Source organism: Myotis nattereri, assembly GCF_964212035.1.
Source record: "Myotis nattereri genome assembly, chromosome: X".
NCBI classification, from domain to species: domain Eukaryota; kingdom Metazoa; phylum Chordata; class Mammalia; order Chiroptera; family Vespertilionidae; genus Myotis; species Myotis nattereri.
Genome location: NC_138078.1, coordinates 51687837 through 51712335, shown reverse-complemented (window position 1 = coordinate 51712335; position 24499 = coordinate 51687837). Strand labels below are relative to the sequence as shown.

The 24499-nt window shown below is 41.1% G+C and overlaps 1 protein-coding gene across 1 annotated transcript in view; it reads left to right on the top strand.

Annotated features, from left to right (window-relative positions):
- Positions 1-24499, top strand: part of TEX11 (testis expressed 11) — a gene marked incomplete at both ends in the record, with an annotated part of 435711 nt that overhangs the window by 213494 nt on the left and 197718 nt on the right. Inside the window, 2 exons of the mRNA XM_081081640.1 lie at positions 9097-9178; positions 12212-12290. Coding sequence (XP_080937766.1) covers positions 9097-9178; positions 12212-12290 — 161 coding nt within the window. The remainder of the gene's footprint in view (positions 1-9096; positions 9179-12211; positions 12291-24499) is intronic.

The window sequence follows — 24499 nt, the reverse complement described above, 5'->3', positions numbered from 1 at the left end:
TTGTTTTCTGGGAGTTTTTTTATTATTATTATTACTGTTTCTATATCCTCAGTTATTATTGGCCTATGCTGGTTTTCTGACTCTTTCTGATTCAGTTTTGGGATGTAGTATTTCTCTAGGAATTTGTCCATTTCAGCCACATTGTCCAGCTTGTTAGCATGTAGTTGTTCATAGTATTTTCTTACGATCCTTTGTATTTCTGTGGTGATGGTGGTTACTTCTCCAGTTTCAGTTCTGATTTTATTAATTTGGGTCCTCTCTCTTTCTTTCTTGATGAGTCTGGCTAATGGTTCATCAATTTTGTTTATCCTTTCAAAGAACTAGCTCTTTGAAAGGATAAACAAAAGGTTTCATTGATTTTTGTTTTTTAGTTTCTATGTCATTTGTTTCTGCTCTAATCTTTATTATTTCCTTCCTTCTACTTATTCTGGGCTTTTCTTGTCTTTCTAGTTCTTGTTCTTTCATTTGGGGGTTCTTTGTCTCCTCATTTTGGCTGCGTGTTTGGGTTTGTGACTGTGTATCATGTAGATCTGCTACACCTCTCAATCTCTGGTTCAGGACAGTGTGAAATGCTGTATCTGACTAATTAGATCAGGGAAAGGCTCAAAGCTTCCAGAGACTGCCTCTGTATACAGACTGATTGGATTTTGTCTTGAATTGCCCTCAGGCAATCACCCACGGTGTGGCAAGAGTTTTTTCAACAGTGTGGGCAATTGCTTCTGCCTGGAAACTAATTGTTATTCTCAGTTTCCACATGGGCCTGAGCAACTCCGCACCATGGGGCAAGGTTTTTTCCAATAGGATGGGTCAACTGTCTTCCTGCCAGGCAAGGCTGCCTGTATAGCAAATGTCTGCATAAGAAAGATGACCTCCACAGCGTGAGGGAATGACTCAGCACATGAAACCAGGGTGTCTGGCTTCTGAGCCCCTGGCTTCTGCTCATACAAATCCAGTCCACTCTGCCCTTCCTCTGCTGGAGCACAAGGTGGGTGGCTCCACAGGGAATTTTGTGCGTCAGCCCTTTAAAGAGGGTACCTGTATTTCCAGCTGTCTCTCCCTTGCGGACAGCAACTCTGCACTTTTCACAGTCAGATATTATTTGGGTATCCTTCTCAGTTCTGGTGCACTCTGCTGGGGACCCAGCTTAGGAATTAGACACAAGAATTCCCAGTGGTAACCCCCCCACAGGAGATATCTCTCCAGAACTTCAGTTGCTATCTGTGGGAGCCCAGCCAGCTCTTTTGCACCTCCAACCCTCCTACCAGTCTCTACGTCAGCGGTTCTCAACCTGTGGGTTGCGACCCCTTTGGGGGTCGAATGACCCTTTCACAGGGGTCGCCTAAGACCATCGGAAAACACATATATAATTACATATTGTTTTTGTGATTAATCACTATGCTATAATTATGTTCAATTTGTAACAATGAAATTGGGGGTCACCACAACATGAGGAACTGTATTAAAGGGTCACGGCATTAGGAAGGTTGAGAACCACTGCTCTATGTGGTCTCCACTTTCGGTCCTTGGTTATCAGTGTTCTTTCCAGTGAGTCCTCTGCTGATTATTGAGGAAGTTTTCTGTATTTTAGTTGTAATTCCAATTTTGTCCTGGGAGCAAGTCTATGCAGCATCCACTTACTCCTCCACCATTTTAAATCTCCTCTCAACATTTTTTTGTTGTTTTCATTTCAGTTGTATAGTATAGCATTTAGACAATCACATACTTTATAAAATGTTCACCCCGATATTTCCACGTGGCACCACACATAGTTATTTCAATATTATTGTCTATATTCACTATGCTGTACCTTATGTTTCCATGACTATGTTGTGACTACCAATCTGTATTTCTTAATCACTTCAACTTTTCACCCATTCCCCCAAACTATCTCCCCTCTGACAACTGTCACTCTCTTCTCTGTATCTATCTGTCTGTTTCATTTTGTACATTTGTTAATTTTGTTCTTTAGATTCCTAATATAAGTCAGTCATATGGTATTTGTCTTTGTCTAACCAACTTATTTCATTTAACATAATACCTTCTGTGTCCATCCATGATGTCGTAAATGGTATGATCTAATTCTTTTTTACGGTGATATATATATATATATATATATATATATATATATATATATATATATATATCATAACTTTTTTATCCACCGTCTATTGATGGGTATTTGGGTTGCTTCCATATTTTGAATATTGTAAATAATACTGCAGTGAACATGGAGGTACATATATCTTATCTTTTCAAATTGGTATTTTTAGAAATGTATTTTTATTCATTTCAGAAATGAAGGGAGAGGGAGAGAGAGATAGAACTATCAATGAAGAAAAAGAATCATTGATTGGCTGCCTTCTGCACGCCTCACACTTGGGATCGAGCCCACAATCCAAGCATATGCCCTAACTGGGAATCACTCAACCACTGAGCCACGCTGGCTGGGCTCGAATTGGTATTTTTATTTTGTTTGGATAAATCCCCAAAGTGGAATTGCTGGGTCATAAGACAGTTCAATTTTTAAATTTTAAGGAAACGCCATACTGTTTTCCACAGTGGCTGCACCAATCTGCATTCCCACCAACAGTGCATGAGGGTTTCCTTTTTTCCACATCCAGACAACATTTGTTCTTTGTTGACTTTTTATAATAGCTATTCTGACAGGAGTGAGGTAGTATCTCATTATGGTTTTGATTTTGCATTTCCCTGATGTTGATCATCCTTTTATATCTCTTTGATCACCTGTATGTCCTCTTTGGAGAATTTTTTCTTTATGTCCTATGGCCATTTTTTTATCAGAATGTTTATTTTTTATTATTGAGTTGTATGAGTTCCTTATATTTTGGATAGCTCTAAGTGGATATATCATTTGGGAATATTTCCTTACATTCAGTAGGTTATCTTTTCATTTTGTTGATGGTTTCCGTTATTGTGCAAAAGCTTTTTAGTTTGATGAAGTCCCATTTTATTTTTGCTTTTGTTTCCCTTGCTGGAGGGATCATATTTTCAGTCGATAAGTCCTACCCTTTTTTGTTAAATTTATTCCTGTGTACAGTCAAACCTCGTTTCTCGAATGTCTCCTATCTCGAACAACTCAGTTCTCAACTAAGTTGTTCACAGAAAAAAATGTCTCAGTTGTGGAACCAAACTTTGGTTTTTGAACTGACAACCCTTTCATACTGATACCTCAGCTTGACAAAAAGTGTCTCTCAGGGCACAAAGGGGAGGATGCTTTTATTGCTGGGGACATCAATGATTAATGCATTTTTAAAACATAAAGAGGCCATGTGGTGATAATATTGCTAAGGGTATGAAAAAAACAATGATCACAGGCAATTGAAGAGGTAGAAAAACTGTTGTTGTTTTGGATAAATGACAAGTAGTTAGCCAGTGACAACATTTCAGAGGCATTGATATATGAACAAGCAAAGATGCTATATGCTGACCTGAAAGACACCCTTGGAATTAGTGATGAAAATAATTCCTTTAAGGCTAGTAGGGGATGGTTCAATAAATTTAAGAAAAGAATTGTTTATTTATAGATTAAACTTGAGGCCCAGTGCATGAATTTCATGCACTGGGGTGTGGGGTCCCTCAGCCCGACCTGTGCCCTCTCGCTGTCCGGGACCCCTCGGGGGATGTCTGCCTGCTGGCACTCAGACATCCCTCTCACAGTCTGAGGCTCTCACAGTCCAGGACCCCTCGCTCTTTACCGCCTGCCTGCTGTGGAGGCAGGAGAGGCTCCCAGCACCACCACTGCACTCGTCAGCCGTGAGCCGGCTTCTGGCTGAGCAGGGAGGAGTGCCGCTAAACCAGAAGCTGGGCTTCCTGCTCCTTAGTGCTGGCCCCATCCCCGCTGATCAGGGGCCAGGCCGGCAGCGGGAGGGGCCATGGGAGGTTGAGGCACTGCGGAGGCACCTGGGAGGTGCCAGGACCATGCCACTGCCTCTCCAGTCACCTCTGTGGAAGGGGTGGCACCGGGACTGGGACTGGCCCACACCGCCAACCTCTCCTGCTGCCTCTGCAGAAGGGGTGGTGCTGGGTCTGGGCCTGAGCCACCACCTCTGCAGAAGGGGCGGGGGCGGGGGCAGGGGGAGGTGCTGGGACCAGGCCGGGGTGCTGCCTCTCCTGGGACCACCATGGCTGGCCTGGTGGAAAAGGCTCTCTTGCCCTGCCCCCCACCCACTGGTCGTACTGGAAGTTTGTTCTACTGTCTGGTCTAATTAGCATATTAGCTCTTTATTATATAGGACCAGAGGCCCGGTGCACAAAAATTTGTGCACTCGCGGGGAAGGGGGTTACCTCAGCCCGGCCTGTGCCCTCTCGCAGTCTGGGACCCCTCGGGAGATAACGACCTGCTGGCTTAGGCCTGCTCCCAGGTAGCAGAGGGCAGGCCCAAACCCAAGGTGCAGCCCCTGGTCAGGCTCAGAGCAGGGCCGATTGGGGAGTTGGGGCGCCGCCCCCTGTCATGCACAGAGCAGGGAGATTGGGAGGTTGTGATGCCACCCTCAGTCATGCTCAGGGTAGGGCCGATTGGGGGGTTGGGGCACTGGCCCCTGTCACACTCAAGGAAGGCTCGATGGGGAGGTTGCGGCGCCACCCCCTGTCACGCACAGAGCAGGGCCCATCAGGGGGTTGGGGCGCTGCCCCCTGTCACTCACAGAGCAGGGTCCATCAGGGGAGTTGGGGCTCCGTACCCTGTCACACACAGAGCAGGGCCCATCAGGGGGTTGGGGAGCTCCCCCCTGTCACACACAGAACAGGGCCCATCAGGGGGTTGGGGAGCTCCCCCCCTGTCACTCACAGAGTAGGGGTGATAGGGGAGTTGGGGCACCGCCCCCTGTCACACACAGAGCAGGGCGGATCAGGGGGTTGGGGCACCGCACCCTGTCGCACTCAGGGCAGGGCCGATGGGGAGGTTATGGCTCTACCCCGTCACACACAGAGCAGGGCCCATGGGGGGGGGGGGTTGGGACACCGCACCCTGTCACACACAGAGCTGCAGGGTGATCAGGGGGTTGGGGAGCTCCCCCTATCAGGCACAGAGCAGGGCTGGTCAGGGGGTTGGGGTGCCTTCCCCTGTCATGAACAGAGCAGGGAAGATAGGGAGGTTGTGGCCCTGCCCCCTGTCACACACAGAGCCGCAGGGCAATCAGGGGGTTTCGGCACTGATCCCGGTGCCAGGAGGCATATTACCCTTTTACTATATAGGATAGAAGCCTGGTGCATGGGTGGGGCCCGGCTGGTTTGCCCTGAAGGATGTCCTGGATCAGGGTGGGGGTCCCCACTGGGGTGCCTGGCCAGCCTGGGTGAGGGGATGATGGCTGTTTGCAGCTGGTCACACACCCTTCAGGGTGGGGTCCCCACTGGGGTGCCTGGCCAGCCTGGGTGAGGGGTTGAGGGCTGTTTTCAGGCTGGCGGATGACTGAAGCTCCCAGCCGCTCCTTGTTTTCTTTTTTTTAAATTCTGGGCCAGCTTTAGCTCTGAGGCTTGGCTCCAGCTCTTAGGCCTCCGCTGATTAGCCCTGATTAGCCAATGGGAAGGGTAGCGGAGTTACGGCTAATTACCATTTTCTCTTTTATTAGATAGAATAATACATTAGATATATACTGTATATAAGAATGATTAAAATGATATAATTTTATTTATTTTTGATATGCTTTTATTGATTTTTTAGAGAGAGAGGAAGGGAGAAGGAAAGAGATATAGGAACATCAATGAGAGAGAAATTTCAATTGGCTGCCTCCTGCAAGCCACCCACTGGGGATCGAGCCCACAACTTGGGTGTGTGCCCTGACCGGAAAATAAACCTGTGACGTCTTGGTGCAAGGGATGATGCTCAATCCACTGAGCTACTGTGGCTGGGCAATTTACATTATTTGTAATGGGGAAAAAAAAGGCTTGGTTTTCAAATTAAATTCGAGAGCCGAAGTTCTACTGTATTTTATTCTTTTAGATGCTATTATAAATGAAATTATTTTCTTAACTTCACTTGTGAATGGTTAATTGGTAGTATATAGAAATACAGTTTATTTTTAAAATATTGATGTTTCACCCTGGCTGGTGTGTTTAGTGGTTAGAGTGTCATCCTGTGTACTGAAGGGTCTCAGGTTTGATCCCTGGCCCTGGTTGGGTGTGCATGCAGGTGGCAACCAATCGATGTGTGTCTTTCACCTCTCTCTCTCTCTCTCTCTCTCTCTCTCTCTCTCTCTCTCTCTCTTTCTCTCTCTCTTTCTCTCTCTCTCTTCCCCTCTACCCACCTCTTTCTTTCTCCCCTTCCCTCTCTCCCTTTCACTCTCTCTAAAAATCAATGGAAAAATTTTGGGGTGAGGATTAACAAATAAAATAAAATGAACAAAATATTGATGTTGCAACTTTGCTGCTGAATTTTTTTTTAGCTGTAATAGGTTTTTATTGGATTCCTTAGGACTTTCTAAGTGCAAGATCATTTCATCTGCAAATAGAGGAGATAGTTTTACTTTTTCCTCCCAATCTGGATGCCTTTTATCTCTTTTTCTTCCCTAATTGCTCTGGTGAGAATGTCTATTCTAATGTTGAATAGAAGTGGCAAGAACAAACATTTTTTCTTGTTCCTGATCATAGGTGGAAAGCTTTTTGGTATTTCACCATTATGGCATGGTATTGTGGGATATTTTAGATGCCCTTTATTAGGTTGAGGAAGTTTCCCTTCTATTCCTAACTTTTTGAGTATTGATACAACTACTTTGAATAACAGTTTAACATTCTTTGATAAAGTTGAATCACCGAGCAACTTCACTCCTAGATACATATTTTGGAAAACAGTTCTTGCATTTGTATACTACAAGAAATGTACAGAAAGCTGATGCCAAAATTGTTCATAATAGCAGTTGGGTTGAAAGCAACTCAAGTGTTCAAAGTAGGCCAGGTAAATAAATTGTCATACAGTGGAATACTATATAGAGTAGTCATTCTCAAACTTTAGCATTCATAAATATTAATCAGAAAGTCTATTAAAACATAATTTCCTTATTTACTACCTTATTAAACAGGTACTAGAATTTATGTTGAAATGGAAACTTTTCTTAATATAAATCAATAATAATGATATTATACATTTTTCTAAAACCACCCACACATACTTTATTTGCTGGGCCTCATCCTCAGAATTTTTGATTCAATAGGTTTGGGTGGGGTCTGCATTTTTAACAAGTTTTCAGGTAACATTGATGAGGGGAATACGCTCCAAGGACCACACTATAGAGTAATGAAAACAAATAGATTAGTTTTATGCATCCACATAAATGAATCTTAAAATCATGATATTGAATGAAGAAGCAAGTCACAGAAGAATTTGTATACATTATGATTCTGTTTGAATGAAGTTCAAATGCAGGTAAAAATAAACAATATAAAGAAGAGCAAGGGAATTGCTGCACAAAATTCAAGGTAGTTTACCTCTGTGGGTAAGTGAAGAGGATACAAATGGGCAAGTGTACATCGGAGGTCTCTAATGTGCTGAGTGTTTCTTAACTTATGTAGTGAGTACATGGGTGTTTGTTTTATTATTCTGTAAGACAGATTTTCTATAATCATGTGTGTGTATATGATACAGTTCACAGTAAAAAATGGAAAAGTACTCTTTAGAGCTTGCAGGAGAGCTGGACAGCGTAATCATAGGCAGACCAAGGGTAGAAAGAGTTTCAAGTGATGCAGCATATTATAGTGGAAAGATTATGGCCTTTAGAGTCAGAGAGATCTGAATTCAAATTTCAACCCTATCACTTTGCAACTGTATGACTCTGGGTAAGTTACTCCATAGGGGCCTCAGGTTCTTCATCTACAAAACAATATTCACAGTACTTGCCTTGCAAATTTGTTATTACTGGATCCTGTTTTCCGATAACTGTTTGGTAAAAAGAAAATGAAAACAAAGCAAACAGAAACTTAAGGAACAAGTGTGAGAAATGACAATGAGAAAAATTACAGATAACACAAGGAGATTGATGGTAGGGAGAAAGCTGATAGATTTAACTGATACTTATGAATTTTGAAAGCTTAATTTCAAGAGACAGTAAGGATGGATACTACAGTGCAAATGATTATGGAAGTGCATAGATGATGATACAATAAAAGCAAAGTATTGTCCATTCTCTGGAGTTGTTTGGTAAAGGAAATAAAGGAAAGAACAATGTAACTTGTGTGAGTATCATAGACTAAATGAAAAGAGATCCTACCAAGATTTGGACAACCTGTACATCAAAGGTAAGTGGTAATTGAGCCTAAGAGATATTTCAACATGCCTGTTAGGAAAGGTAGTAATGGAATAGATTAAAATTTGTAGCTTTATTCTTTGTATTAGTGTCATGTATGTTTGCAAAACCTTTTAATACCAGTGCTTACTTTCTCTAATTTTCCATACTTAAGGCATCTCACACATGAATAGCTGTAATTATTTTTAGTTTGATAAGTATGAGGTTCATGTAGAGGATAATTGACTTTGTATTGAGAAAAGTTCTATTCTGTGGGCCTACATTGCACTTTTAATCGTAGCCAGCTATTTAAAGATGTACCCTGTTAGGAAAAAGTGGAACCAGGCTAGAGACCACAAATGGCTTAAGGCCAGCTAACAGGACTTGGAAAAACCATTCAGAGTTCATCGTTATGAATGGTAAATATGACAGGCATATTCTATAGGAAAGACAATATGTTTCCTATTTCATTCAACCATTGTTTGCAGAGTACTATACCTGTTATTAAAATCTCAAAGAAACCACATCCAATTATAATTGATTTTTTGGGTTTTGTTTACCAAGACAAGAATATGGCCTTATCTTCATACAGTTTACTAATAAATATTGACCTTGTCATTTAAATGCTTGACACTCAGTGGAAATGTTTACATGTTCTTTTCCTCATATCATTTCATTTATATTGAATAAAATATCAGAAAATATCCCTAGGGATATACTGGATGTTATGATCTGTTCTTTTATACTTTTGATTTCCTTTTATCATGAGTCATCCTGCTGTGGTTGAATAAAACAGGCAATTACTTGAAAATTGTCTTTTATATTCCATAGTTTTAATGTAATTGTGATTTCTTTAAAATAGGAACATTTAAACCCAGCCGGGCTTTTCTTGAAGATAAAAATCCTCTTGAAGGGCGAAACAGCTAATGAAGAACTCATTGAAGGTATCATCTCTGTGTGTGAAGTGCAGTTTTTAATCTAACCACCTATTTGTTGACTGTAAGATATTTTGTAGTATAATTTGATGGTGATTGAGAAGGAAAATAATCACATAAAGAAAGGGGGAAGATTGTTAGCCAGAAGAAAAAGAGAAAGGAGAGAACAGTAGCAAATTTAATAGGTAGTAAAAAAGAGCTGAATAAAAGCTATCAGTTTTCTTTCAGTCTAACAGAGAATTGCAGCTGCTCAGCCCTTCTGACATTGTCTACTACCATGAAGAAAGATTACCTATTGACTGAAAAGCCTATGTAATGTTGTGATTTTTATAATTACTTGTATAAACATTGTTATTTGTTTTTCAAAATACACATCACAAAGTAAACATCCTAATATATAGCTGTGGGTCCTTTGGCAAGTTACTTAACTTTTCTGTACTTCATTGCTTCATCTTTGAAAGTGATATAATAATGTCTACTTCATTGTGTTGTTTTGAGAATCCTATGAGAAAATGTGTATAGAACATTTAGCACCATAACTGGTGTATAGTTAGTATGTAATAATAATTATTATTGTAGTTATTATTATCACTGTTATTACTACTATATAGATGTATTAAATGAGGGGAACAAATCTCTTTATGTACACTGGCCCCTTAACAGTATTTAAATTATGTTTAGTCATAAAAATAACTTATTCCAAATTCTTTTAATGCATACATGCTTTATTTTTTACTATATAAAAATATATTTGTATTATAGAGCTGCATTATTTTTACTATATAAAATTATGTTAGGTCTAGCCAGAGTGGCTCAGTGATTGATAGTTGAATCAGGAGGTCACGGTTCGATTCCCAGTCAGGACACATGCCCAGGTTGTTGGCTTGATCCCCAGTGTAGGGTGTGCAGGAGTCAGCTAATCAATGATTCTCTCTCATCATTGATGTTTTTATCTCTCTTTCCCTCTCCCTTCCTCTCTGACATCAATAAAAAGATGAAAAAATAAAATTATGTTGGTATAATGACTGATCATCCAATAAATAACAATTTGTAATAAATAGGTCAATAATCATATTTGGACGGAGATCTAAATTTAGTGCTAATGTGGTACTGCTGAAATTTTCTGTTACCTGTAGAATGCTAACCAATCGCTTAGAGACCTCAGAAGCTGAAATGTACAGAGGATTCTATATCTCTAAGTTTTCATCTCAGTATACACAGGTTGAACAATGTTAGGAACCAGGAAAACAACTCTACTTTGTTTGCACTAAGGGAATAAACAAACCAACTAACGAATTAAAGGAATAGGCTTACTCAAACTAATGCTGTGTGGGAAGAACAGAGAGATTATAGGAGTCACCCAGTTGTGAAGTTGATTAATTTTGGACTAGATTTCCCCATTACAGTTTTTATCAAAATGTAGATAAGAAACAGAATTTAAAGTGAAATTATTCTTTATTCCCAGAGTGTTTTACTTAACTCAATCTAGATACTGTTGATATTCAGACTAATGAAGTTACAATTTCATAGTACAAATTAAAAGAATTCCCTGGCTCTTAAGTTTTCCATAGTTTAAAATAATAAAGTTATCTTTTTATTGAGAGACTGTATAAAACTTGGATTTTTATTGTCAGCTCATTTCTTTGCTGGTGAAAGTATTTTACTCTTAAAATGGTCAACCTAAGTGCTAGCATTAAAATTTTACTGGTATTTTTTGTTATATAAAAAGAAATTTTAAAAGTGTACAATTTTTTTTTATTATGGAAAGGTGGCACATACCTAAAGGAAGTTTTTGGTAAATACTAAAAATATCCGTAGCCCATCATCTACTGGAATATAAGCTCCTTAACAGCAGGGATTTTGTATTTTGTCCACTGTTGGCCAGCACCAAGCACATAGTTCCTGGCTTTACAGTTCACACTCAGAATATATTTTCTTTTTATTGTTGTTATAATCTGTACTGCTTTTAATATCTTTGTTAATAAACATTTTCCCATATTTACATCAAATGACTTTTCAGAAATACAATTTCTGAGGTATAAGAAATAATAATAGCAGCTGTCATTTATTTTTTAAAATGTATTTTAGCCTAACCGGTTTGGCTCAGTGGATAGAGCATCGGCCTGCAGACTTAAGGGTCCAAGGTTTAATTCCAGTCAAGGGCATGTACCTTGTTGTGGGCACATCCCCAGTAGGGGTGTGCAGGAGGCAGCTGATTGGTTTTTCTCTCATCAATGTTTCTAACTCTCTATCCCTCTCCCTCTCCCTTCTTCTCTGCAAAAAATGTCAATAAAATACACTTAAAAACATTATATACATATATATATATATGTATATATATATATATATATATTGATTTCAGAGAGGCAGGGAGAGCAAGAGAGAGATAGAAACATCAAAGATGAGAGAGAATCATTGATTGGCTGCCTCCAGCATGCCTCTCACTGGGGATTGAGCCCACAACCTGGGCATGTGCCCTGAGCAGGAATCCAATCATGACCTCAGGGTTCATATATTGACCACTGAGCCATACTGGCCAGCCTACAGCTGTCATTTATTTATTGAATGCTTACTAAGTGCTAGGTGCTTTGCTATGTAATTTACATATATTATCTCATGTAACCCTCTCAATCACCCCCAAGAGATTGGTGGTGATATAGTCCCCATTTTACTGATGACAAAACTAAGGTGTGGAAAATCTATGTAACTTGCCTATGGCCACACAGATGACAAGTTGTTTCAAATATAGGTCTTTCTGATTTCACATCTCAAGCTCTTAACCACTGTGTTCTTAGCATATAGTATTGCCAAATTGCTTTTCAAAAGGTTACTTTGTCATACATTTAAGAGTGCCTGTTTCACTGCATTTTCTCTAGCATTGTATATTATTACTTCATTAAAAGATTTTGATAAATTTTAGGTAAAACATGATATATGCCAAATATTTGGAAAGTAGATTTTCAACAGAGAAAAATTATTGAAAATAGCTAAGCTTCCTCATAAATGAAACTGACATGATTATTTCTTTTTTCTTTTTGTTAGCTTGCATAGAAATACTACACCTTGACATGTCTTTAGACATCTGTCTGAGCATCACTAAACTGCTGATGGACAATGAAAGGTAGAGAAGAACTTATTTTCTTTTCTCTAAAGACTAAAATTTTTCTAAGATTTCCATGAACACATATTGAATCTATATCTATCTATCTATCTATCATCATCATCATACATACTTACAGAGAACAATATTTGCCATTGTGCTGATCAAATTAGAAGATGGAATTGCTTTTTTAATGATTTAAACAATCAATAGTCAAGCCAAAAAAAAGTTAATTTTAAAATTTATATTAAAAATTTAAAAAATAAAATGAAAAAGGAATAAGATAATCATGACTTTATAAAATAGGAGTTAGACTAGGTTAACCTGCAGGTCAGTGTCAAGTGGAACAGGAAGACATGAGCAAGTATAGTTCTTCAAGTGATATAATTCTCTGGCACTATCTTCATGGGATCATCAATGTTAAATGGGACCTTAAATTACTCATAGACCTCTTAGTGGTTCTCAAACATCAGTGTGCATCAGAATTACTGGGGAATAAGCACTTAAAAAGATGCTCAACATCATTAGCCATCAGAGAAATGCAAATCAAAACCACAATGAGAAACCACTTTACACTCACTAGGATGGCTAGAATAAAAAAGACAGATAAGCCCTGGTTGGTGTGGTTCATCTGGTTGGAGTGTCATCCCATCCAGATCAGGGCACATACCCATATTGTATGGAAAAGTTGTAACCCTCATAAACTGCTTGTAGGAATGTAAAATGGTGCAGCAGCTTTGGAAACAGTCAGAATTAGAGATTTACCTACCATTGACTCAGTTATTCCACGCTTGAGTTAAACATATGTCCATACAAATAGGAATGTTCATAGCAGCATTATTTTTAATACTAAAAATGTGGAATTCTTAATACTAAAATGTGGAATCAACCAAAATGTCTATTAACTGATTGAATAGATAAACAAAATGTGGTACACCCATACCATGGAGTATTATTTGCCAATAAAAAGAAATAGAGTAGTCGAAACCGGTTTTGCTCAGTGGATAGAGCGTCAGCCTGCGGACTGAAGGGTCCCAGGTTCGATTCCGGTCAAGGGCATGTACCTGGGTTGCGGGCACATCCCCAGTGGGAGATGTGCAGGAGGCAGCTAATCGATGTTTCTCTCTCATCGATGTTTCTGGCTCTCTGTCTCTCTCCCTTCCTCTCTGTAAAAAATCAATAAAATATATTTAAAAAAAAAAAAGAAACAGAGTACTGATACATGTTATAATATGGATGAACCTTAAAAACATTATGCTAAGTTAAAGAAGCTGGCTACAAAGACCACATGTTGTGTCATTTCATTTATATGATATGTTTAGAATAGCACGTTTATAGAGACACAAAGTAGATTAGTGGTTGTCTAGGGCTGTGAGAGATGGGGAAAATAGGAAATGACTGCTAATAGGTATAGGGTTTCTTGTTGGTTTGATGAAAATGTTCTGAAATTGGGTGGTGGTTGCACAACTCTGTGGATATACTAAAAACCATTGAATTGTATATATATTTTTTATTTAATTGATTTGAGAGCGAGAGAAAGAAAGAGAGATAGAAGAAAGAAGGGGGGAGAGAAACATTGATTTGTTATCCCACCTATTTGTGCATTCATTGGTTCATTCTTGTATGTGCCCTGAATGGGGATTGAACCCACAACCTTGGTGCATTGGGATGATGCTCAAACTAACTGAGTTACCTGGCTAGGGCCTAAACTGTATACTTTAAATGGATGAATTGTATGGTATGTGAATTATATCTCAGTAAAGCTGTTAAAAATAAAATCACTAGGGAACTTGATAAAAATAAAGAGGCCAGGTCCTACATTATTCCAACAGCCCCAGGCCTCTGTATTCTTTATTAGTTCTCCAGATGGTTCTGAGAACCACTATTTTAGACCAGGGATCAGTAAGCATTTTCTGTAAAGAGCCAGGCAGTAAATATTTTAGACTTGTCAGCCATAAAGTCTGTCACACTTAATTAATCTGCTACTTTAGTGTAAAAGCAGCTATAAACAAACTATAAATGAATGGAAGTGGCTGTGTTCCAATAAAAGTTTATTTATAAAAACAGATGACTGAATTTGGTCTACTGGCTATAGCTTGGCAACCATTATTATAGATAATTCTCCTACCTGCACATGAATTCTTGGATGAAAAGTCATTCAGCCTCTTTTGGAAAACCTGTGGAAGAGAGGATTATCATTACTATCCTATCTAATAAAAGAGAAACGTGGTAATTGGCATACGACCGCTACCCTTCCCATTGGCTAATCAGGGCGATATGCAAATTAACTGCCAGCCAAGATGGTGGCCGGCAGCCAAGCAGCTTGAAACTAACATGAGGCTTGCTTGCTTCAGTGACAGAGGACTCCAAAATTCCCTGCCTGCCACTGCAGGCCTCTGAGCTGCAGTTTAAAAAACATAGTAACAAATATAGAAGCTAAACAAAACCCCAGAAACCTGCTTTAGTCCACCGGGCTTCAGCCAGCAGGATCGCAATATTGTAAGCAAAGGCCAGAAACCTACTTTCAGCAGCGGAGGCCTAAGAGCTGGAGCCAAGCCTCAAAGCTAAAGCTGGCCCAGAATAAAAAAGAAGAAGAAGAAGAAGAAAAGGAGCGGTTGGGAGCTTCAGTCACCCCTAGCCTGAAAACAGCCCTCAGCCCCTCACCCAGACTGGCCAGGCACCCCAGTGGGGACCCCCACCCTGAAGGGTGTGTGACCACCTGCAAACAGCCATCTCCCCTCACCCAGGCAGGCCAGGCACCCCAGTGGGGACCCCCACCCTGAAGGATGTGTGACCAGCTGCAAACAGCCATCATCCCCTTACCCAGGCTGGCCAGGCACCCCAGTGGGGACCCCCAACCTGATCCAGGACAGCCTTCAGGGCAAACCAGCCGGCACCCACCCGTGCACAGGGCCTCTACCCTATATAGTAAAAGGGTAATATGCCTCCCAGCACCGGGATCAGCGGAGCTGAGAGGCCTCCCGGCACCGGGATCAGCGTGACCAGGGGCAGCGCCCAAATTCCCTGATCGCCCTGCGGCTCTATGTGTGACAGGGGGCAGGGCCACAATATCCCTATCCATCCTGCTCTGTTCGTGACAGGGGAAGGCGCCCCAACCCCCTGATCAGCCCTGCTCTGTGCCTGATAGGGGGGAGCTCCCCAACCCCCTGATCGCCCTGTGGCTCTGTGTGTGACAGGGTGTGGCGCCCCAACCCCCTGATCGCCCTGCTCTGTGTGTGACAGGGTGCGGCGCCCCCTCCCCCTCCCCACGGGCCCTGCTCTGTGTGTGACGGGGTAGAGCCATAACCTCCCCATCGGCCCTGCCCTGAGTGTGAGAGTGGCGGTGCCCCAACCCCCTGATTGGCCCTGCTCTGTGGGTGATAGAGGGTGGCGCCACAACCCCCTGATGGGCCCTGCTCTGTGCATGACAGGGGGTGGTGCCATAACCTCCCCATCGACCCTGCCTTGAGTGTGACAGGGGACGGTGTCCCAACCCCCCAACTGGCCTTACCCTGAGCATGACTGAGGGTGGCATCACAACCTCCCGATTGCCCTGCTCTGTGCATGACAGGGGGCAGCGCCCCAACTCCCCAATCGGCCCTGCTCTGAGCCCGACCAGGGGCTGCACCTAGGGATTGGGCCTGCCCTCTGCCACCTGGGAGCAGGTCTAAGCCAGCAGGTCGTTATCTCCAGAGGGGTCCCAGACTGCGAGAGGGCACAGGCCAGGCTGAGGGACGGACCCTCCTCCCCCCTGAGTGCACAAATTTTTGTGCACCGGGCCTCTAGTATTTTTATAAAGCTAGAACACAAAATTTTTATATAGAATTTATACATATTTTCCAGTCATTTTAAAGGCTACTTGTTCTGCCATATGATAACATCTAAATCTTTTAGTTGATAGCTCTCCCCCAGTTCATTCTAACAGTATTCCTAATAAGCTCATTTCCTGGATGTCACTTCTAGTTTTTATAAGTATGGTAACTAGAAATGAACACAGTTCTTCAGCTCTAACCACTAATATATGCCTTTCATATTTTAAGTATTATAAACCTGCAATATGGTAGCAGTTATCCTCACATACCTATTTAAATGTAAGTTAATTATTTTGAACAAAATAGAAAATTTAGTTCCTCAGTCACACTAAGTATATCAAGTCTCAGTATCCACCTGTGCCTAATGGCTACCTTGTTGGACAGCTCAGATAGAGAACATTTCCATTATCACAGGAAGTTCTACTGTGCAACACTGTTCAGCACTGTTCTAGATCCTGTTTCTTTTAATGCAGTCAATATTCAATTTAGCTTTTTTTTTGGCAGCCACATCCATGGTTTATTGGGCTTACAAAACTAGATCTTTACAGTATCAGTTGCTTCTAATCCCTAAATTCCACATCTACTTTTATGGTTGAATAATGTACCCAATACCTTAAAGTACTAAAAGGAAAAACCTTAGTTTCTCCATCCTGTTGTAGGGAAAAACCTACTTCTTCCCTACTCATTTCTTTCCTGTGAGTCTCCTTCACTACTGCACAAAACATTTCACTTCTCGTCACCAAATGTGTGGAGGTTTTCCCCCACACCATGCAATTCTCTGTGACACCAACTGGGTATTCTATAATTTGATTCAATTCTGACACTGTCTGCCTATACATAGCGTCAGTTCCCACGGGTTAATTCTCTCTCTCTCTCTCTCTCTCTCTCTCTCTCTCTCTCTCTCACACACACACACACACACACACACACACACACACACACACACACACACATACACTTCAGACACCAGCTGCAAGCCTAGGTTTCTGACCAACTGGCTATAGATCAGAACTTCTGACACCCGGCTCCTTGGGTTTGATTAATTTGCTAAAGAGCCTCAGAGAACTAAGGGAAACAAGTTTACCACTTATTAAAGGTATGTATAATAAAGGATATAAGTGAACAGCCACATGAAGAGATACATAGGGTGAGGTCTGGGAAGGTTCCAAATGCAGGAGCTTTTGTCCTCATGGAGTTGGGGTGTGTAGTCCTTGTGTAAATGTGTTCACTATCCTGGAAGCTCTCTGAACCCCTTACTATTTGGATTTATGGAGGCTTTCTCATATAGGCATGAGCAATTATTAATTCAATTTCCAGTTCTTCTCTCTGGAGGATGTAGGGGTGAAGCTGAAAATTCCCACATTCTAATTATGGTTGGTTTTTCTGGTGACTATCCCCCATCCAGGAGCCATCCAGGAGTCTACCCAGAGTCACCTCAATATAAAAATGTTCCTAGTGCTCTTATCACTTCAGAATTTACAAGGGTTTTAGGATGGGGGGAAAAAACACCCAAATATTCCAAATATTAGAACAGGAGATGTTCAAGTGTTCTCGCTTAGGTAATTACAAGCGTTTTAGGAGGTCTGTCCTAGGAGCTGCGGGTAGAGTCAAATATATGTTTTTTGTTATCTCACACATAATTTTTAAGCTATTAAGTTTCAACTTGAGTGTTACAGCTTATCTTTTTTAGTTGTTCTGATCTTTGTGAATTTCAGTTCTATCATGCAATGTATTAACTACTCCTCTTAGTTCATCTCATCTTTAGACTTTGTAGACATGCTACCTGTCTTCATCTAATTCACAGTGACAGACTTTTCTTAAAGGTCAAGATAGTATATATTTTAGGTCTGTCGGCCACACAGTTTTTGTCGCAACTCCTCAACTCTGCCATTATAGTACAAAAGGAGCCATAGACAAATATGTGTGTACTAGGGGCCCGGTGCACGAAATTCGTGCACTGGGTGCGGGGGGGGGGGGGAGAGTGTCCCTCAGCCCAGTCTGCCCCCTCTCACATACTGGGAGCCCTCAGGCGTTGACCCCCATCACCCTCCGATCGCCTGATCGGCTCCTTGCCCAGGCCTGACGCCTCAGCCAGAGGTGTCAGGCTTGGACAGGGGACCCCCATCTCCCCCCGATCACTGGCTCTGGCCCCCGCCCAGGCTTGAGGCCTCTGGCCCAGAAATCATGCCTGGGCAGGGGACCCCCATCTCCCTCTGATCGCTTGCTCCAACCCCCGCCCAAGTCTGACGCCTCTGACCCAGGCTTCAGGCCTGGGCAAGGGGACCATCATATCCCCCCAATCCCTGGCTCCGCCCCCCACCCAGGCCTGATGCCTCGGCCAGAGGAGTTGACCCTCATCACCCTCCGATCACCAATCACCGGATCGGCCCCTTGACCAGGCCTGAGGCCTCCGGCAGAGGTGTCAGGCCTGGGCAGGGGACCCGCAGCTCCCCGCGGTTGCAGGCTCCGCCCCTGCCCAGGCCTAACGCCTCTGGCCTGGGCATCCTGCCCGGACAGCGGGGACCCGCAGCTGCAGCGGCCCCGCGATCGTGGGCTTCGCTTTAGGCCCAGGCAAGGGACCCCTAGCTCCTGGGACTGCCAGCTTCGACCGTGCCCAGCTCCCATCGCTGGCTCCACTCCTACTTCCTGCTATCACTGGCCAGGGCGGCAAAGGCGCCTGATTCTCTGATCATGGCTGGGGGGCAGGGCAAAGGCGGCCCCAGGGCCGCCTTTGCCCTGCCCCCCAGCTCTTAGCTCCCCCCTGGGTTTCCGATCACTGTCAGTGGCAGGGGGCTTCTTCCTGCTTTCCCTTCCGCCTCCCTGCATTGTGCCTACATATGCAAATTAGCCGCCATCTTGTTGGCAGTTAACTGCCAATCTTAGTTGGCAGTTAATTTGCATATAGCCCTGATTAGCCAATGAAAACGGTATCGCCGTACGCCAATTACCATTTTTCTCTTTTATTAGTGTAGATAGCTATTTTCCAATAAAACTTTTTTCTAGTGCTTTGTGTGTGTGTGTGTGTGTTAAAATACACAACATAAAATTTACCATCTTAATCATTAAATATGCTATTTGTATTCAGCAACCATCAGCACAATCTATTTCCAGAACTCTTTGCATCTTGCAAATTTGAAACTGTTTATCAATTAAACAATAACCATTTATTCCCCCTCTTATCAGCCCTGGCAACTACCATTCTGCTTTCTGCCTCTATGAATTTGACTATTCTAAGTATCTCATATACCAGGTGTACCAGTTAATAATGTAGATTTTGTAATAAAAGAAAATACAATAATTTCAAGAAAAACATCAAAAGTGTTTTATTCAAAGTAATGTCCATCACTACCTACACATTTCCCCATCTTTCAGGTAATTTGTGGATACTGTTCCAATAGAACTTTTCTTGTTTTGAGGCAAACCATTCAGAAACCCAATTTTCCACTTCTTTGTATGTTTTGAAGTGCTGCTCAGAAAGTGCATGTGCCATAAATCAGAACAAGTGGTAATCTGAAGGAGCAAGGTCTGGGGAATACGGTGGGTGGGTTAATACTTCCTAGGCAAGATCTTTTAATGTGTCTTTAACTGGTTCTGAAGTGTGTGATGGTGTGTCATTATAGAGCAAAATTACTTTGCCATGGGTTCTGGCCCATTCTGGTTGTTTCACAATCAAAGCATGGTTCAAATTGATTATTTGTTGTTGGTAGCTATCAGTATTAATGGTTTCACCTGGTTTTAGAAGCTCACAATACACCACACCTTCCTGATCCCACCAAACACAGAGCACTGTTTTCTTTCTGAAGCAATTTTGCCTTGCAGTCGATGTTGATGGTTGACCTGGATCAACCCATGATTTTGTACATTTGGGATTCTCAAAATAAATCCACTTTTCATCGCCAGTCACAAGTCGATGCAAAAAAGACTTTCTTGCCTGTGAAGCAACACTTTACTAATGACTTTTTGGCTTTCCATTTGTCTTTCATTCAGTTGATGTGGCACCCATTTTCCTTCCTTTAAAATCTTTCCCATTGCTTGTAAATGATTGGAAATGGTTTGCTAAGCAACGTTTAATCTTTCTGCAGGTTGTTTTTGAGTTTGATACACATCTTCATCCAATACTGCTTGTAATTGCTCGTCTTCAAACTTTTTTGGTTGACCTGGACGTTCTATGTCTTTCACATCGAAATCATCACTTTTAAAGCGTTTAAACCAGCATTCACAAGTATCTTGAGATGGAGCATGTTCACCATAAGCTTCCTGAAGTATACGATAACTTTTTCTTCAAAATAAAGTAATGAATTAAAACTTACCGCAAATGCTCTTTTTTTTGGCATGAAATTGGACATTTTTAAGTGTAAAAATATCTATGATGTTAATGTTATATTGTAACTCAGAAGACGCCTTAATCAATAAGCCAAATTTATTTGGAGTCCCGTTTGCTAGCGCTAGCAGGCCCAGAGGAAAATCTTGCTTCTCAAATTCTGGGCCCAATATGGTGGAAGTCTCCCTTATTTATATGTTTTTCAGCTCTTTGTCTTCCAAATTTGGGATGAGACTTCTGGACCTTCTGAGAAAAAGTCCTGTGTGCTGGGACAGGCTGTGAGACCATATCTCAAGGTCTGGCCTGGCGCCAGCACTGACAACTCTGCCTGGGGCATAGTTTATGGCCTCTCTGGAATGGGGAGTAATCTTATTTTCCCTATTATTTAAGCAAGCAAATGTTTACAGAAGCCAGAATAGCAAGGTTAAAATTTTAAACACCAGTTTTTACCCAAGATGAAGGTTACTATGCTTCATTAACATCTTCAGCAAATTTGACATGAAGTTTTGAAGCTTGCTATCAATACAACAAAATAGCACACATATCAAATTGCATATATATCAACATATGTGTAACTCCATCTATTGAAAAAAATCTGCATTATTAACTGATACACCTAGTAAGTTGAATCATGCAGTATTTGTGTTTTTGTGACTGACTTATTTCACTTAGCAGAATGACCTCAAGTTTTATCCATGTTGTTAGACTATCCTTCCTTTTTAAGGCTGAAGAATATTCCATTGTATGTATATGCCACACTTTGCTTATTTATTCAACTACTGATGGAAAATAAAACTTGCAAATTTTAGCTATTGTGAGTAATGCTGCTATGAACATGAGTGTAGAAATATTTCTTTGAGAACCTGCTTTCAACTTTGGTGGATATATACTCAGAAGTGGAATTTGCTGGAAACATAATGATTCTATTATTAATTTTTGAGGAACTGTTATACTGTTTTCACAGTGAATGTACCATTTTACATTCTTACCAACAGTGTACAGTGGTTCCAATTTCTCCACCTCCTTGCCAACTCTTGTTTTCTGTGCCTGTGTGTATGTTTTTTTTTTATCTTACATCAATAATGGGTGTGAAGTGGTATCACATGTAGTTTTGATTTACATTTCTCTAATGATTAGTGATGTTGGCCATCTTTTCATGTGATGTTTAGATATTTGTATATCTACTTTGGATAAATGTCTATTCAAGTTCTCTGCCCATTTTTTAATTGGGTTATTCACTTTCTTATTGTTGAGTTTAGGAGTTCTTTATGTACTCTGGATATTAATCCCTTACCATATGTATGATTTGCAAATATTTTATCCAACAGTGTGAGTTGCCTTTTTACTTTGTTGATGTTGTCGTCTGATGCACATTTAAAATTTTTTAAATGAAATCCAATTTGTCTGTTTTTTCTTTGTTTCCTGTTCTTTTAGTGTCATATATAAGAAATCATTGCCAAATCTAATATTATAAAGATTTGCCCCTTTGTTTTCTTCTAGGCGTTTTACAGTTTTAGGTTTTTATATTTAGGTCACAGATAATTTTGAGTTAATTTTTGTATATGGTAAAGGTCAAACTTCATTCATTTGCATGTGATATCCTGTTTTTTTTAGCATTATTTGTTGGGAAGACTGTCTTTTCCCATTGGATGGCCTCAATATTCTTGTTGAAAATCATTTCACCACATATGTAAAAGTTTATTTCTGGGTTCTCTATTTCATTGCTTTGTATGTCTGTTTGTCTCTGTATCACATTGTCTTTATTACTGTACCTTTGAAGTAAGTTTTGAAACCAGATAGTGTGAGTCCTCCAGCTTTGTTCTTTTTCAGGATCATTTTGGCTATTCAGAGTCCCTTGAAATTCCATATAAATTTTAGGATGAACTTTTCTATTTCTGCAGAAAACACCATTGGAATTTTGATAGGGATTGCATGAAATCCCTAGATCACTTTGGGTAGTATTGATATTTTAACAATTTTAAGTCTTCCAATCCTTGAGTCTGAAATGGAATGCTTGCATTTATTTATGTCTTCTTTATTTTTGTTTATAAACGTTTTATAGTTTTCATTGTATAAGTCCTCCACTTCTTAGGTTAAATTAATTCCTAAGTATTGTTTTGGTGCTATTATAAATGGAATTGTTTTCTTAATTTTCTTTTCAGATTGTTTGTTAGTTTATAGAAATGCAACTGATTTTTGCATATTGTATCCTGCTACTTTGCTGAATTCATTTATTAGTGTTAATATTTTGTGTGAAATCTTTATATATCTATATCTATATTTGTATCTATATCTAGATATAGATAACATATATATAAAGGTTTTCTATATAGAATCTCTATATATAAAAGCCTAATCAGTGTTTGGCAAACTGTGGCTCGCAAGCCACATGTGGCTCTTTGGCCCCTTGAGTGTGGCTCTTCCACAAAATACCGACTTTTGCGCATGGGCCACAAAGTTTCAATCGCGCTGTACATGCACGCCCGCACGTGGTATTTTGTAGAAGAGCCACACTCAAGGGGCCAAAGAGCCACATGTGGCTTGCAAGCCACAGTTTGCCGACCACTGGCCTAAGTGACTGTTCGACTGGTCGCTATGATGCACACTGACCATCAGGGGGCTGATGCTCAACGCAGGAGCTGCCCCCTGGTGGTCAGTGCCCTCGCACAGTGGGAACACTGTTCAGCTGACCAATGGGTGCCAAATGCTGAGCTCACGGCTAGCAAGCTCAGCAGTGGCGGCATGAGCCTTTCCAGTGGACACTCCTCCTGCGATCCGGACTGGGGCGAGGATCGGGACTGGCATCAGGACTGACTGGTATTGCCCTAGGACGGGCACGTGGAGACCGCAGTGGAGTGGCAGTGTGCCTACCGAATGGCGAATGGTGGCAGTGGCAGACACAGTAGGGCTGGGATGAGCTGGAGCGGTGCCATGTCCTGCTCGGGCTCAGGCTTGGGCTCCTCCCTGGCTGCCTGCCACTTCGTGCACTATATCCTGGATTGCAAGAGGGCACAGGCGGGCTAAGGGATCCCACCAGTGCACGAATCCGTGCATTGGGCCTCTATTATCACATATATGAACAGAGATCATTTTGCTTCTTCCTTTCCAATTTGGATGGATGTTTTTATTTCTTTTCCTTGCCTAATTTCTCTGGCTAGGACTTCCAGTATTGTGTTGAAAAGAAGTGGCTAAAGCAGGCATCCTCAGCTTGTTCCTAATCTTAAAGGAAATGCTTTCAGCCTTTCACCATTGAGTATGATGTTCACTGTGGGTTTTTCATATATGGCTTTTATTATGTTAAGGTAGTTTCCTTCTTTTCTTAGCTTGTTGAGTGTTTTTATTATGAAAATGTGTTAAAGTTTTCTAATAATTTTTCTGCATCTCTTGAGGATCCTCTGTTTTTTTTCCTTCATTCTTATTAATGTGATATATAACAATTAGTGATTTTTGTATGTTTAACCAACTTTGTATCCCATGAATAAATTCCACTTAATCATGATATATGATCCTTTTCATATGCTGTTGAATTTGGTTTGCTAATATTTTGTTGAGGATTTTTACATCTATATTCATCAGGAATATTGGCCTATAGTTTTCTTTTCTTATAGCATCTTTTTCTGTTCCCAATCTTAAGGGGAACACTTGTAGTTTTTGTCCATTGAGTATAATGTTGACTGTGGGTTTGTATTATATGGCCTTTATTATGTTGAGATATGTTCCCTCTATTCCCACTTTGCTGAGAGGTGTTTTTTTTTTATCATAAATGGGTGCTGGATCTTATCAAATGCTCTTTCTACATTTAATGATATGATCATGTGGTTTTTTAAAATGTTTTTATTGATTTTTAGAGGGAGAAGAAAGGAGATACAGAAACATCGATGAAAGAGAAACATCATCCATCATCTGGCTCCTGCATACCCCTACTGGGGATCTAGCCCACAACTTAGGCATATGCCCTGACTGGGAATTGAATCTGTGACCTCTTGGTTCATGTGTTGATGCTCAACCACTTTGCCACACTGGCCGGGCGATCTTGTGGTTTTTATTCTTCAAAATCCTTCATTTGATCATGGAGTATGATCTTTTTAATGTATTTC